The 15,897-nt window shown below is 38.4% G+C and overlaps 1 protein-coding gene across 2 annotated transcripts in view; it reads right to left on the bottom strand.

Moving 5' to 3' along the window:
* Window positions 1-15,897, bottom strand: part of ADAM19 (ADAM metallopeptidase domain 19) — an 81,369-nt gene that overhangs the window by 30,457 nt on the left and 35,015 nt on the right. For both annotated transcript variants that reach the window (XM_039365491.1, XM_039365492.1), the window contains 3 exons: window positions 6,260-6,338; window positions 4,066-4,142; window positions 1,083-1,275 (listed from right to left, as the gene is read on the bottom strand). In XM_039365491.1, the coding sequence (XP_039221425.1) occupies window positions 1,083-1,275; window positions 4,066-4,142; window positions 6,260-6,338 (349 nt within the window). The remainder of the gene's footprint in view (window positions 1-1,082; window positions 1,276-4,065; window positions 4,143-6,259; window positions 6,339-15,897) is intronic.

Consider the following 15,897-nt stretch of genomic DNA (forward strand, 5'->3'; position numbering starts at 1 on the left):
TTTAAGGCCTGCAGCTGGTTGATACCAGGTGGAAGAGGATGTATGGGTTGTTGCAGTAGCAGTGGTTGCAGTGGTGTGCATGAATGTGTCAGAAGTCCTTACCACACCCCTGAGTTGAGTTGAGTTCACAGGTGGCTTTAATCACGGAACGTTCTGGCAGGCAGAACAGCAAACAAAGTGAGCGCTGGGAGCAATTGCCTCCCAACACCTTACATATGCATTTCCAACCTGGCCCCATCCCCCACCCTCCTAACCAGTGTGCGAAGTGATATGAGCAGCGAGGCAGGACGCCCTGTAGGCTTCCGGCTTCACGTAGCTTCCCTGCTCTGCTCAGCTGTTCTTCGGGACATGCTACTGGCTTCTGGCTGCCTGGTACGTCCCTGCACCGATCAGCTGCTTGTTGGGATGCGTGGCAGGCTTCTGACTTCCTGGTGCCTCCCAGTGCTGAACAGCTGATCAGCAGGCCGACCATGGAGCCAACAGGCTGTTCGGCAGTGTAACCGCGGAGATGATGACCATGCCACCATGCTCAGCCAGTCCATGTCCAGGTAATGAGGGAAGGGCTGTTGCCGTTGGGTTGGTCGCTGGCCTCCTCCCGGCGCTGTCCTTGTCCCCTCCCCCCCTCCCGTCAGTGACGAGCCCATGGGGCTGGACAGAATTATTTTGAATCCCAGCGGTTGGGGGGGGGGGAATAGATTTACTTGAAAGACTTGTAACCTTCCCTGCCAGCTTCCCCTTTGATTTTGCTTATGGGAGGCTGGCAGGGAAGGTCACAATTGGTAATCACATGACTGATTACTAGCTCAGCACTGTTGCAACTTCAAATGGTCGCTTAACAGGTGGTCAATAAACAAGGACTACCTGTATTTTTCAGCTTCAGCTTTCTATCCATTAGCATTGGGATAATAAACTAGTCTATATTTTCTAACTGCTGGTGGTTGAATGATTGTTGGAATAGCCCATATAGAGCAATTTGAAAGCTGGACAAAAGCACCATCTTATTTTTCCTCACTCCCTCCCACTCGCCCCCTCACTCTGATGTTGCTACATCCTGTAAGATAGGAGGCAAAACTCAGACATACCCTGTGGTGACGTGTTTCAGTTCGGCCTGACAACTCTGCAAGCCAATCTGTCACCTTTGATTCCAAATGCTCATTTCCACAACTTCCATGAGGAACTTTGAGATGCTCAGACCTGTAGATTAAGTGCTGCTCCTGACTATCAGGAAGAGGTTCTAAGACGTAACTAATGTTGTTGCTTATAAGTATAAGGCCACTGAAAAACAATTCAACAAACCATCAGAAGGCAGGGAAGGCAAATCAGCTAAAACAAAGAAAAAGGACAACAGCAGAATTTAGTAAGATGTAGTTCAGACTTGGTATTTACACGAGTGACATTTAGTAATGTTGGAAAGTTGGTAAGCCCATTTTATTCTTAATTTTCAAAGCTAACCAGGATTTTTAATAAAATCCTGGATTTTAAATCTTGAATTCAACAAAGAAAAGACATGGTTATTTCTAAGACCCAAAAAAGACCATTCCACTTTATTAAATGGCTATAAGGAGACTAATATTAAATATATTACAATAAAACAAAGTGAACAAAAGAATCTTAAAGTAAAATTAGTAATGGAAGTAGAAGGCTTCATGATAAAATTGAAAAGTCTTTAAAATACAGAGGTCTAAGCAACCTAAACCAGTCTACTGTATGTATATTTACTGCTATTATTAGTTGTTCTTTTAAAATTGAGTTTTAATTTTATGTCAAAGTCACTGCTATGAGATGGCAGCCATATAAATTGATTGAAACAAAAGAATAAATGAACAAATTAATTAATTAATTAATTAATAGTGTCTCTTTTTTTCAAGTTCAACAGTCTTTTCTGGAAGGAAGACTTTCTAAGTCACTGAAAACTATTGCAAACTATTATGGAGCTCAGCCTCTGAAAAACCAAATTGTCTCTTTAGTCAGATGTTTTTCTGCCTGTAAATAGTCTTTTAATAATATTGCTTTTTTAAAAAATATGGAATATTTTTAATGTTATTCATTTATAGTTATTTATGTTACATCACATAGTCGTGTCTGTAAGGTGAGTAGCTATGGGAATAGATAAATAAATAAAAAAATAAGAGTGTGATCAACAGCTAATAACATTATTGTCTGGCATGTTTTCATATATGTGGAATGAGTTTTAGTCAATATTTTCACAACCTACTCATGTTTTCTACAGAAAACCTAATATCATTAAGTTTCAGGTAAACGCTTATATATAGAACTGCTTTATTTAAATATTAAGCTATATTTGTTATAACTGTTATAATTCAGAATTAATTACTGAGTTCCAAATGGGGTTTTAATGAAAACCAATTTACAAAGCAATAAATAATTGTGGTCAGTCTCTTTCCTAGTTGTGCTTTATTTTTCCACAAGAGCTAAAAAATATATAAGAGTTTAGCTTCAGTTTTTTAGCAGGAATCCTAAATTATTTTGATATTAGAATAATGTAAAGAATGGCCAGTATATGGAACAGTTGTACAGTCAATCAAAAAATTAACAACAATGAACTACAATTTTGGTTGGAAATTTTGAAGCCAGAGCCAAAACACCTGAAAAAGGAGGGATGCATCAAAGTGACTCACTTTGTACCTGTGATGCTCTCTATTTTGTGCGGGCTTTGTGTATCAGCCATAAAAGGCAGACTTTGTTTTGTTTATAAACCCAGACAATTTGTTTACATTAAGTTTGGCTTGAGGCTATTGAGGATTTGAAAAAAATGGCCAAAGCTATTTCCTAACTGGACAGAAGCCCAGCTTTCAATAGGCTCTGAAGTGACCAAAAGGAAACCAAGTCCTGTTTATAAAAACAATGTGTTTAATTGCTTAAGTGCACTGTACAATTAGCATATGTTAATCAACAGCAAAGGCTCATTGCTATCCAAGGATTTTACAAAATCCCATTACTAAGTGAGAACTTCATACTATAGTAAGGATCAGATGTTTGCAAGATTGCTACAAATATTAAGACCAAAATAAAATTCAGAAAACTGTTCTGAGATAAATATATCAGGCTAAAGAAGCAGAAAGGCAAGAATGAATGAAAATGGAAAGATCCTGGCATTTGTGAGAACTGGGGATTATTTGTATTGTTTTTGAAGAGACCTGCTTTGTATACAGAAATTCCAGATTTCATCCCTGGTATCTCCAGGGATACTTGGAAAAAGAACCCACTTACCCCAAATTTTTCAGACCTGCTATCAGTTAAGGTGGATAATACGGGAAGACTCTGTGGATCCCCAGAAAATGGAATCCTGGGGTACAAATTCTTATTTGTTTTTACAGCAAGGATAAGTAACTTCCAACTTCTGAGTTATGTGAAGCTACTCTCTAGCTTCTTTTTTTTATGACCCTTGAAGCCTCTTAAAATTAGTCTATAAAAAGTTGGTGCAAAACTCTGAAGAAGTATTTTTTTTACAGAAGTAGTAAAATAGGTGTAGCAAGATACTTCTTTAAAAAAAAGGCAAGTTTCTTAAAACAAATGAGTGTATCAGTATTCCCCCCAGTGTGATCATCTCAGTGTAGTCCACAGTGTTGCTGTTGGTGATGATGGGGGAGGAGAAGAAGGAAAGGGAGCAGCAGCATCAGCAGTCCTGTTGCCAAAAGCTGCCTCTCCCTATCTTGTGGTATTTGGAAAGAAGAGTAGAAATAAAGCTTACTGACTCCTTCTGAGATCATCCTCAGAAATATTGGTTTAACAGCAGCTTCATGCAGAGAAAAGCTCTCATTTGTCCATCATTATTTATTCATTTATCTCAGGGATCTTCAAACTTGGCCCTTTTATGACTTATGAACTTCAACTCCCAGAATTCCTCACTCAGCCAGGCATGCTGGCTGAAGAATTCTGGAGTTGAAGTCCACAAGTCATAAAAGAGCCAAGTTTGAAGACTCCTGATTTATATAGTATTTTTTTAAGTCCTTTGGTCATCACTCTATCTTTTAACCGCAAATTATGAGATTGTGCAAATGTTACTTTGTAGGCAGAGAACGCATGAAAGAGCTGGAAACTTACCGTAGACCTCTGCATGTGCTGAGCACCACACTTGATTCTCGAATGGCCCTCACTCTTCCATGGTAAAAGCAATTATCCTGAGAGGGTGAAAGGAAGTGCCAAGAGCAAGTAATCTCATTCTGCAGATTCATTTATCTTTCCCCACTCCTTTGGTAGGGATCTACATCAGTGTTACATGAAAAGGCATACAAGTGATCCTATTATGGCTTATTTAACCCTCTGGAGATATGAAGGCTTTTCAATCTCTCCCTCTATTCACCCCTAGTAAAATAAAACTTATAGCTGAATTGTCCATAATGGCTGGGTGTCCCAGATTGGTCTAAACCAGGGGTAGGCAACCTTGGCTGTTTTATGACTCGTGGACTTCAGCTCCCAGAATTCCTGAGTCAGCTATGCTGACTCAGGAATTCTGGGAGTTGAAGTCCACAAGTCATAAAACAGCCAACGTTGTCTACCCCTGGTCTAAACCATAATACAGTTACCTTGGTTTTGTCTTAATCTTGTCTTGATAAACTCCAGCAATTGTAGTTATCCAATAAACAACATTTAAATCGAACATGGCTTAGCAAAAGGTTTGGACAATGCCAGAAATTATGTTATGGATGAGCTCAGACAGCACCAAACACTCTTCATTTCAACTCTGAGTTGTAAATATCCTGAACATGTTTACTGACTTCTGGGGTAGCTAGTATTTTACAATTTTCTTCTTATGAAATGATAAAACTATACTACATAGAATTCCACTATAAAAGCTAACAAACGGGGGGGGGGGGGAATCCGCATCCCAACAGCCATTACAATTTTGCACAATCAGCCTCTTTTAGAAAACTACAGTAAAGAGAAGAAGAAAGGTGTTATTATGAACACTTATTTGTAAACCTATCTGAAGTGCTGCTAGCCAGTCAACATTTTTCCAGTCAGTTAATTTCGAAGAGAGGTCTGGCTGGACAAGACCCAACTGGCATAAGTTAGTTTTGGAAGGCCTTGAGAGGCTAACAAGCTTTCAGATCCCACTTAGCAGAAGGCAGAAATTGAGAGGTCAGCTCCTGGATGATATCCAGGTAGAAACAACACACAAATTTAGAATCTGGGATTTTCACATCTGATGCTTTGCTATTGAGGCAAAAGAAAGGGTTATAGCCAATCTTTTTAGTTTTATAATGTGAAGAGTCCTCTGCAGAAAAAAGCAAGGGATAGGATAGATGTAGGGCATGGGCTAGACTAGAACATAAACAGATAATACACAAGTAGAAAGTGCAAGTTGAGAGGTCAAAATATGGCAATCAGAAAGAATGCACATTATAGCATGGCTTCATATTAGTTCAGCTGCATAGTTCTAGTGTTTGGGGGTTGTTTTTTTTTTGCCACTATAGTTCAGGGGGCCATCAGCATATCATTGCAAGACAGCACTGCACTAGAGACACCAATGTAGTTCATTGCCAATTTTGTATGGAATTTCAAGGGCCACACCCAAATTGCAAGCTAATTCTACATAGTTATGGATCACTGCAGTTGTAACAGCAGTGCTCTGTGGTGCTCTTCATCATTGCACAATTACACTCAACATTTCAGTGAATTCTGTGAAACAATATCTGTTAAATTGCTAATGTGGGATGTAGTAGATTGCAAGAGTTTTGCTTTTTAAAATAAAATTACAGTTTGGAAAAGGAATAGAACTTATTTCTATTTTGGCTGTTTTAAGTATTCTGCCTCATCTGAATTGTATTTATTTATTGTTGAAGTTTCGATGTTATACTACTCCAAAATGACTCCGGGCAGTGAAAAATAAAATACAGTGGCTTATTATACTGTATTTACTCACAGAAAGATTACTCGGTAAAGAAATGAACTGACTAGAGACTGCTGCAGTTATGAAAACTGTAGCAGCCACTATCACAAATCCCCATCAGATACTTATTCAACCACTACTTCCATATTACATCATTACACTTAGCAATGAACTCATCTGGAAAAAAGCAAAAAGACCAGTGAATGTTTCTTTATTTATTTCCCCAGCCTTGAATCAGAGTATATTTGAAACTGCTCGCCTGATAATTTTTCCCCAAATTTTTTGTGCCTCCAAATCATTTTTTTCAGGGTGCAGTCAAGACTTGTTCTGTGTAAAGCCTATCAAAGTTGGAACCAGGGTTGTGTTCAAATGGATTTGTCTCATCAAATTACATTTGATACTCACTGTTTTGTTCAAGGAGATGGTTTGGGCTGTTCCAGTTTTAGTATAATGAGTTTCAGTGTAGTCTGGTGCAAAGAGATCCCTACCAACAAAAATGAAGAAACAGAGAAGGATGGGGTGGAGGAAAAAATAATATTAATATTATTTGAATATTCAATGAATATTCAATGAAATCTTGTAACTCTATGTCCTCAGTAACCAATTCTAACATTTAGCAAAAGTGATCAATCAGACATGAAAAAATTAGATTAAAGTTGTGACAATGATTAATAAATGTCAACATTATGTATCAAGAAAAATGGCAAGATGAATTTAGCAGGTGAAAAAATAGTCTTTTTAAAACTGCTGGACATCTGATTCCCTGTGGCCAATCTGACACTTCAACAATCTGCATAATGAAATATAAGATGGAAAGAAAAATGTCTTTCTCTCTCCATTCCTTTCGTACCATTCATAATTCTATAAACATATGATTGTTCATGTCATTAAACAGGTGTCAATAGGTTAGTGATTCGTCACCTCATGAATTCATAGAAAGATTAGAGAAACTTAAGTATTTTGTATACCAAATGTGCTCTGGAAAAACTTCAGGTTTCCATGGATGAGTCATGGAAGCTTTTATCCTCTTGTAAGACTTAAAAATCTAATTTTGCTTTTCCCTTTCTCTTTGTTAATAGAGGCCAGCTTATCATGCTGCATCTTCAGACTATGGTTAACCAAAACAGCCACAAACAAAACTGCAAAATAAGCTCAGTTATACATCCTGTACTACCAAGGGTCTGGACAGCATGCATCTTCAAAAATCAATCATTTTCTTTGCCAATTGTATTACCTGTCTGAAAAATGACATTAACAGTTAGCAAAGAGTGGCCAGGAGAATGGCTGAGTCAAGATTGCTTTGTGGAGTAGTGGAACTAAATGCAATTAAACTTTATTATTACATCTGAGTCTCACTGATCTACATTTGTTCAGGGTTCAGAACCTGCTTATCTATTACCCATATAGCTGCTTATTCAAGTGTATGCAAATTTGCTACATTTTCTATATATACCCATATATTTATATCCATAACTGGATCTTATTTGAATATCTTTGCTCTCTTCCAACTTTCAGGTCTCAAACAAATGAGAATGGCTGAATTGCACCTCAACAGTGTGATGCTATTAAGGGCACTATATATACAATTAATACTGTTTATATATTCCTTACATTGTCTTTCTATCATTTCATTTCCCTTTATTGTTCTCTAGCCTATGATGCCATTCTTTAGACTATAAAAGAAACAGGAAATATTGGGATTATTTACAAGGAACAAACAAAACTGCACCATCTGATTTCTATCTACAAATTTAACATTAACAATAATCAAAACAGATTTTGGGGGTGATATCAAGATGACTAAAACTGTTCCCAGATGAGAGACAACTGCTTTAATATTGCTACCATTTTCCTTTTGTCTGGATATTTAATAAACTAAAATGTAATCTCAAAGAAAGAATTTTTAGTTTGTATGCCTTGCTTTCTGCAAATAAAAGATTCACCAAGGGCTCCTTAAATCCTAAAACTAGAATTTAGGATAACTAACATTTTAGACCAGGGGTGTCAAACTCAATTTCATTGAGGGCCGCATCAGAATTGCGGTTATCCTCGGGGGGGGCGGGTAGGTGTGGCCAGGGTAGGCGCAGCCTACTGGGTGGGTGTGGCTGGAGTGGGTGTGGCCTACTGGGTGGGCATGGCTGGAGTGGGTTTGGCCTGCTGGGTGGGCATGGCCTACTGGGTGGGCATGGCCAGTTCTACATCGTTCACGTCAAGGATGCCTGTGAGGGCCTGAGCAGGAGTGGGACAGATCTGAAGATCTCTGGCAGAAGGGGGTGGGACCAGGGCAAGCGCCAAGGCATGGTCCACTGGAAGAGCTTGCTGAAACTCCAAGCCGGATATGTGAAGTAGGTGAGGGCCATTTGCTGGCCACTTCCAGGGGATGGTGCATTTCTTCATTCCTCACAAAGGATGACACCTCCCCAGCATGCACTCAGGGGGCGGGGCCAACATGGCAGGGGCCGATCCCTTGCTGTTCCAGGTAGCCTTGTGGAGCTAAGACTGAATGCGTTTCAGTATAGATGGCCACCACAAAATTGTACATTGGCTCCCGGGCAGCCTGGGCCAGGGCCAAGGCAGCGGGGGCCATTCCCTTACTATGTCCAGGATGGCTTCGCAGGCCACATGAAAGCATGTTGTGGGCCGCATCCGGGCCACGGGCCTTGTGTCTGACATGTCTGTTTTAGACAGTAATACCATCTGTACAAGTTGAGTTTAGTCAATATCTCATCTCTGTCAGAAATGCCATGTACCTTACATAGGAGTACACTTTTATCAGGTCTATATGAAACTCCAAAATAAAACATTATGTACAATATTTTAAAATATGAAAAGGGTAAAATTTAAGGCTTAGCTCTAACCTCTTTTTGTCTTACTACTGTCAATTTAACAACTAAAAAAGCTGACCTTTTTTCCCTCTAAAGTTACTTTTGAGAAAGAATTTAGGAGAACACATTTCCACTTCTATAGTACTATCCTTTTATCAATTATAGAATAAATCTAATAAGTAAATCTAATAAAAGCTAAAGGGGGAGTAATAACTGTCCCAAATCCTATAGTGGACCCATTCAACATTCGGTTCCCTAGTAAAATTATCAGAAGACACTATTAGTAACTAATATACTTCTATAATCCTAAAAGTAATTCCAAAATTTTTATTATACAGTACAGATCAGCTTATTGAATGTCAGAACTCTGTAGAAAAAGCTAGTAAATGAAAGAAGCTGCATAGACACTAGTTGCAATAAAAAAAGCAAGAGACTTAAATATTATTTCTGGATTAAGGGGATCCTCCACCTTCCATGTCACTCTATCAGATAAAATCGCTCAGATTCGGACAGACCTAGACTCCGATTGGGCAGGGCCTTCTGAGCTGACTGGGGCAGGTCTTAGCCCAGTTTTATGGGATGAATTTGAGTCTGTGACCGCTGAGGATGTTGACAGAGCGGTGGGAGCGATGAGCGCCTCCACTTGTTTATTGGACCCGTGCCCTTCCTGGTTGGTCTCGGCCGCCAAGGAGGTGACACGAAGCTGGCTCCAGGTGTTGATCAACGCTTTGTTGAGGGAGGGGTCTTTCCCGTTATCTTTGAAGGAAGCGGTTGTGAGGCCCCTTCTCAAGAAGCCTACCCTGGACCCGGCTAACTTAAATAACTTCCGTCCAGTCTCCAATCTCCCCTTTTTGGGGAAGGTTGTAGAGAGTGGTGGCGCTCCAGCTCCGACGGTCTCTGGATGAAACGGATTACCTAGACCCTTTTCAATCTGGCTTCAGGCCCGGCTTCAGCCCAGAAACTGCTTTGGTCGCGCTGATGGATGATCTCTGGCAGGCCCGAGACAGGGGTTATTCCTCTGTCTTGGTGCTACTTGACCTCTCAGTGACTTTTGATACCATCGATCATGGTATCCTTTTTTTTTTATTGAAAATTTTTAGGTTTTACAAAAAGAAAAGATTTCCCTCCCCTACACCCTCCCACCCCTCCCCTACCCTCCCCCAATCTTCCCAGAGCTGAATACAGGCTTAATTAAAAAAAATTTTAAAAAGAATCTTGAAACACTTATAAACCATAAACAAATCTAAATACGTTAATTAAACAAATTATAAAGTAATTAACAACAATATATTAAAAAAATACAAGAAGAAAGAAAAGAAAAAACAGAAAAAGAAAAAATAATAATAAAAAAATAAAAGAAAGGAAAATATCTAAGAAATATCTTAAACTTTAATTATAAATTATTCAAAAACTAAGTAATATTTTTTTATATCCAACTTATATTGTATGAAATCTATCCATCTTTTCCATACCAGGAGATACTTCTCCTGCGATTGATCTTTCAAAAAAGCCGAAATCTTTGCCATTTCCGCCAAATAAGAAACTTTAAAAAACCATTCTTGCAATGTAGGCAAAGATTCCTTCTTCCAACATTGCCCTACTAACAACCTGGCCGCTGTAATTAAATTTAACATCAATATAATCTCTTTACTGTCACAATCAGAAACAATACCTAACAAAAACAATTGTGGGGTAAATTTTATCCTTCTTCTGAAAATTCTTTGAATATTCCACCATATTTTAATCCAAAAAGCTTTTATATTTTTACATAATCACCAGATATGGTAATAAGTAGCATCCAAACATCCACATCTCCAACATTTAGGCTGCAAGTCAGGATACATACGAGACATTTTTTGTGGATCAAGGTGCCATCTGTAAAACATTTTATAAAAGTTTTCCCTTAAATTTTGGGCTTGTGTAAATTTGACATTCCTCACCCAAATAATCTCCCAGGTATCTAATAAAACCGGTTCCTCAAAATTTTGTGCCCATTTAACCATACATTCTTTAACTAATTTTGCTTCTGAATCCAACTCTACTAACACTCCATAGATTCTCTTAATATGAGTTCGTCTTTGATCTTTTATTTGTTTTAACAAATTCTCATCTTCTCTAAGCAAACCCAAATTACGATCTATCTTCCACCTCTCTACTATTTGTCTATACTGAAACCATGAATAAATAATATTTTCTTGTGTTAAATCTTCCAGAGATTTTAATTGCCAATTTTTACCATCCCATCTAAGTAATTGTGCATAAGAAACACTATCCATCTTGACTCCTCTCCTTATCCCTTCTATCGCATGCCATGGTATAGCCCATAATGGAATTTTAAAATCATTTCTATAATATTTCTTCCAAACCCAAAGTAAAGAAGTCCTTATAATATGAGATTTAAAAACCCTGTCAATCTTTTTATTGAAAATTAAATAGGCATGCCATCCGAAAAGCAAATCCCAACCCTCTAAGAGGAGTACTTCTACATTTGTTAAATTAATCACTAATTAATGTTAAAGCCACAGCATCATAATACAATTTCAAATTCGGTACCTTGAGTCCACCCCTCTCACGAATATCTTGTATAATTTTAAGTTTTACTCTTGGTTTTTTCCCTGCCCAGATAAATTTATTGATACCTTTCTGCCATTCATTTAAATTAACCTCATTCTTTAAAATGGGTATCATTTGAAATAAAAAAAGAAACTTTGGCAAAACATTCATTTTAATCACCGCAATTCTCCCCAAAAGAGATAATTGCAGCTTCTCCCAATTTTCCAAATCTCTTTGTATTTTGACCCACAACCTTTCATAATTATTTTTTATACAATTTGGCGTTAGAAACAGATAAAGTAACCCCCAGATATTTTACTTTGTTAACAACCTCAAAATCTGTCAACCTAACCAAGGTCTCCTTATCCAAATTAGTCATATTTTTAGGCAATATTTTAGTCTTATTATTGTTAATTTTAAAACCCGAAACCTGTCCATACTGATGTATCAATTGTAATAACTCTATTACAGAACAAGTAGGTTGAGATAAAGTAACAACCAAGTCATCTGCAAAAGCCCTTAATTTATATTCTTTTTTGTTAACTTCTATTCCTTTTATTTGCTGTGATTCTCGAATTTTAATCAACAAAATTTCCAAAGTTAAAACAAACAGCAATGGTGACAATGGACAACCCTGTCTAGTCCCCTTCTCTATTGAAAACACCTCTGACAAACCCCCATTAACTATAAGTTGTGCCATTTGCTTTTGATAAATAACACAAAGAGCTTGTAAAATTTTTTCTCCAAAGTTCATTTTCTCAATTAATCTTAACATAAATTGCCAGTTCAGCTGGTCAAAAGCTTTTTCAGCATCTAAAAATATCAATCCTGCAGAAATTTGATTGTTTTTATCTAAATATTCTAATAAATTAATAATTTGTCTAACATTATTCTTCATATACCTTCCAGTTATAAAACCTGTTTGATCCATATGTATTACATGATGCAGGACCCTCATGAGTCTATTAGCTAAAATTTTCAAAAAAATCTTATAATCTACATTTAAAAGAGATATAGGTCTATAATTCTTTGGTAAAGTGAGATCTTGATCTTCTTTTGGAATCAAGGATATAAAAGCTCTACCCCATGACGGGGGGATCTCTGAACCCTGTAATATATTATTAAAAAGCTCCCTTAAAGGTTGAATCATCTCTTGTACCAAAGTTTTATAATAAATAGATGTCAATCCATCCGTACCCGGTGCTTTACCTAATTTTAATTCTTTAATTACTGTCTCAATTTCCTCACTAGTAATCAGACCATTAATTTCTTGTTTCTGATCTTCTGTTAGTTTAAGAAAATTAGCATCTTTTAAATAATTGTCTATATCTAAAACCTGTACTTTAGTACTCATATATAATTTTTGATAATAATCTAAAAAAGATTTCTTAATCAACTCCTTCTGATATACCAACTTACCATTATAATTTATTTTAACTATAGTTCCCTGTCTCTGCTTCTTTCTCAATTGATAAGCCAACCATCTCCCTGGTTTATTGGCGTTACAAAATGTATTTTGTTTCATATACAATAAATTAGTTGCAGTTTGATCAGCCAGCAGGCCTGAGACAGGGGTTATTCCTCTGTCTTGGTGCTACTTGACCTCTCAGCGGCTTTTGATACCATCGATCATGGTATCCTTTTGCGACGACTTGAAGGGGTGGGAATGGGAGGCACCGTTTTACAGTGGTTCTCCTCCTACCTCTCTGGCTGGTCGCAATTGGTACTGGTGGGGGGGGCAGAGGTCAACCCCGAGGCCCCTTGAATGCGGCGTGCTGCAGGGGTCAGTCCTCTCCTCCCTCCTATTTAACATTTACATGAAGCTGCTGGGTGAGATCATCAGACAGCACGGGGTGAGGTTTCATCAGTATGCTGATGATACCCAGCTATATATCTCCTCCCCGAGCTCTCTCAGTGAAGCGGCTGATGTGATGGGCCATTGCCTTGAAGCCGTGAGGGTCTGGATGGGGGTTAATAGATTCAGGCTCAATCCTGACAAGACTGAGTGGCTTTGGATGTTGCCTCCCAAGGATCATGTTAACTGTCCAGTGTTGACTCTAGCAGGGGAAAATATACCCCCTTCGGAGCGGGTTCGCAACTTGGGTGTCCTCCTTGATCCACAGCTGAAATTGGAACATCATTTGACGGCTGTGGCTGGGAGGACCTTTGCACAAGTTCATCTGTTGCACCAGTTGCGATCCTACCTGGACCGGGAGGCTCTCCTTACAGTCACTCATGCCCTTGTCACCTCACGTCTGGACTACTGCAATGCGCTCTACATGGGGCTACCCTTGAAAAGTATTCGGATACTACAGTTGGTCCAGAATGTAGCCACGCGAATGATAGTGGGTGCTCCTCGGTACACCCACGTTACACCTATCCTCCGTGAGCTGCACTGGTTGCCTATTGGTCTCTGGGTCCAATTCAAGGTGTTGGTTATTACCTTTAAAGCTCTATATAGCTCAGGGCCAGGTTATTTGCAAGACCGCCTACTACCTCATAGTTCCCTTTGTCCGGTTAGATCCCACAGGCTGGGCCTCTTCAGGTCCCGTCGGCCAAGCAGTGCCATTTGGCGGGGCCGCAGGGGAGGGTTTTCTCTGTGATGGCGCCCACGTCTTGGAACCAGCTCCCCCCGGAGATTAGGACCGCTCCCACCCTGTTGGTTTTCCGCAAGCTTCTTAAGACCTGGCTTTTCCGGCAGGCCTGGGGTTTATAAAATCTGACCCCTGGATGACTGTTATTGCATTGTTTGTTTTGTCATGTTATATGGTGTTTTTATTGTTAGCCGCCCTGAGTCCTGTGGGAGTGGGGCGGTTTATAAATTTTAAAAATAAATAAATAAATAAATAAACTATTCTGTCACTGAGCAACTACCACCCTTCTTTCTGCCCATCATCTTTGTACTTCTCAAGTGTCTTGGTTACTTTATTGTCCTTCCTCTCCAGCCTCCCCCTCTAATTACTTGGGGTCATCAGGAAGCTGTTACTTTAATGATAGAAAGGGTTTACTGCTTTGTGCTCTATCTCCATCCATGATCATCATTATCATTACCTCTGAGCTCATTTGGCTCACAGCCTGCAGACAATCTGAACACATAAAAAATGGATGGACCTTGAAAAAAAGCATTTTGCTGCACCTCATGTTCATTTAATTACTAAGCATATACTTTAAAAGGTGTCTGTTTCCTGTCCCATTACTGACTTCTCATTGACAATTGGAAGCCATCCAGGGTCATTATGAGCCAGGCAGTTAGATGCCCACCAAGATGCAGAATCTGAGATATACAAACCAATGTTTAGTGCTAACAAAGAAAATGTATATATGTGAATGTACCTTTAAATCAGTCTACCAATTAAATGGACAAGTACAAGTTTTCTTAGCAACATTTTTGATAGCAGTTTACTACTACCTTCTTCCTAAGGCTGAGAGAGAGAGAGATGGCCTACATTCACCTAACTTTCATGCCTAAGGCAGAACTAGAATTTACACTATTCCCATTTCTAAACCACTACAGAAAACACCTTTATGAATTACATTAAGCTGATTCTCTAGCAACAGAGTCCGTAATTATTCTATAATGTAAGGCTTATGTTAGTTTTTTTCAACCTGGTGCTATGGATACAATACTAACAATTCTTAAATGAGCAATGCAAACCTACAGATATCTCCTAACTTCATTGGGACCGAGCATACTTAGTAACTTTAAACGTTGATCTTCAACAATGACTCTTGACTATGGATGTAAAAAAGTCCACTAAAAACCTCACTGGAACCATTTTTGGCTCTTTTGCTATTCATTGATAATCATGAAATGACAACAGATGAATGATTATTCCAAAAGTGAGAGATGAAGAACTGAAGGAGCTTCTTGAATGAGAAACAAAACATCTTCAAAGAAAAAACAAGAAAGTCCAGTTGCCTCCTGAAAAAGTACATTTGGGACAACCATGATCTGGGTGACTGAGAATCTTCACAGACAGATGAATGACTAATTATTTCAATATGACGATGGCTACTGTGGTCTTTTTTCCCTGAAGAACATGATAAAATCTGTGTACCTATTTATTCAAAGTCATCCATTTCCTTGTTATCTTACCACAAAAAGGTATATAATGGCAAACCTTATGAATCTGTGGCTAATAAGTTTGGAGGAACTAAGATCAATGTGGTCTATGTGTGATGGTTTACATTATTTTCCTGAAACAAAATGAACCACTTCCTTTTTTTTTTCTCTTAAGTGAGTATGTTTGATCTTTGATGTTAGAGTGATGAGTGCACTATTGGAAGGTCTGAAAAACCAGGTTAGGGACAAACTATTATCCATCTATATAGTTGATAATGATTTGATGGCACATAATCATTCAACTGACTGAATGTATTTAACAGTCCCACCCCCATCTTCAAATATTTAGCTGCTTTTATTTATTGCTTATGTGTCCGGCCTTTTCTTTGAGAGAACAAGATAATGTACATGGGGGCTTCCCTGCATGTAACTGCCACAACAAAAGACACAAAACCACAACTTTTTTGCAAAATGATGAAATAGTACTTGAAAGAAGTGGGTCGCTGTACTAATTACTCTAATAGCCATATCTCTAACCACTGAGATAAAGACTTGCTTCTTGTCCCAAGAATTATGTGTTATATTTAAAAACAGTGAACAAC

Source organism: Crotalus tigris, unplaced genomic scaffold, assembly GCF_016545835.1.
Source record: "Crotalus tigris isolate CLP2741 ecotype Arizona unplaced genomic scaffold, ASM1654583v1 scf7180000020075.792833, whole genome shotgun sequence".
In the NCBI taxonomy this organism is placed as follows: domain Eukaryota; kingdom Metazoa; phylum Chordata; class Lepidosauria; order Squamata; family Viperidae; genus Crotalus; species Crotalus tigris.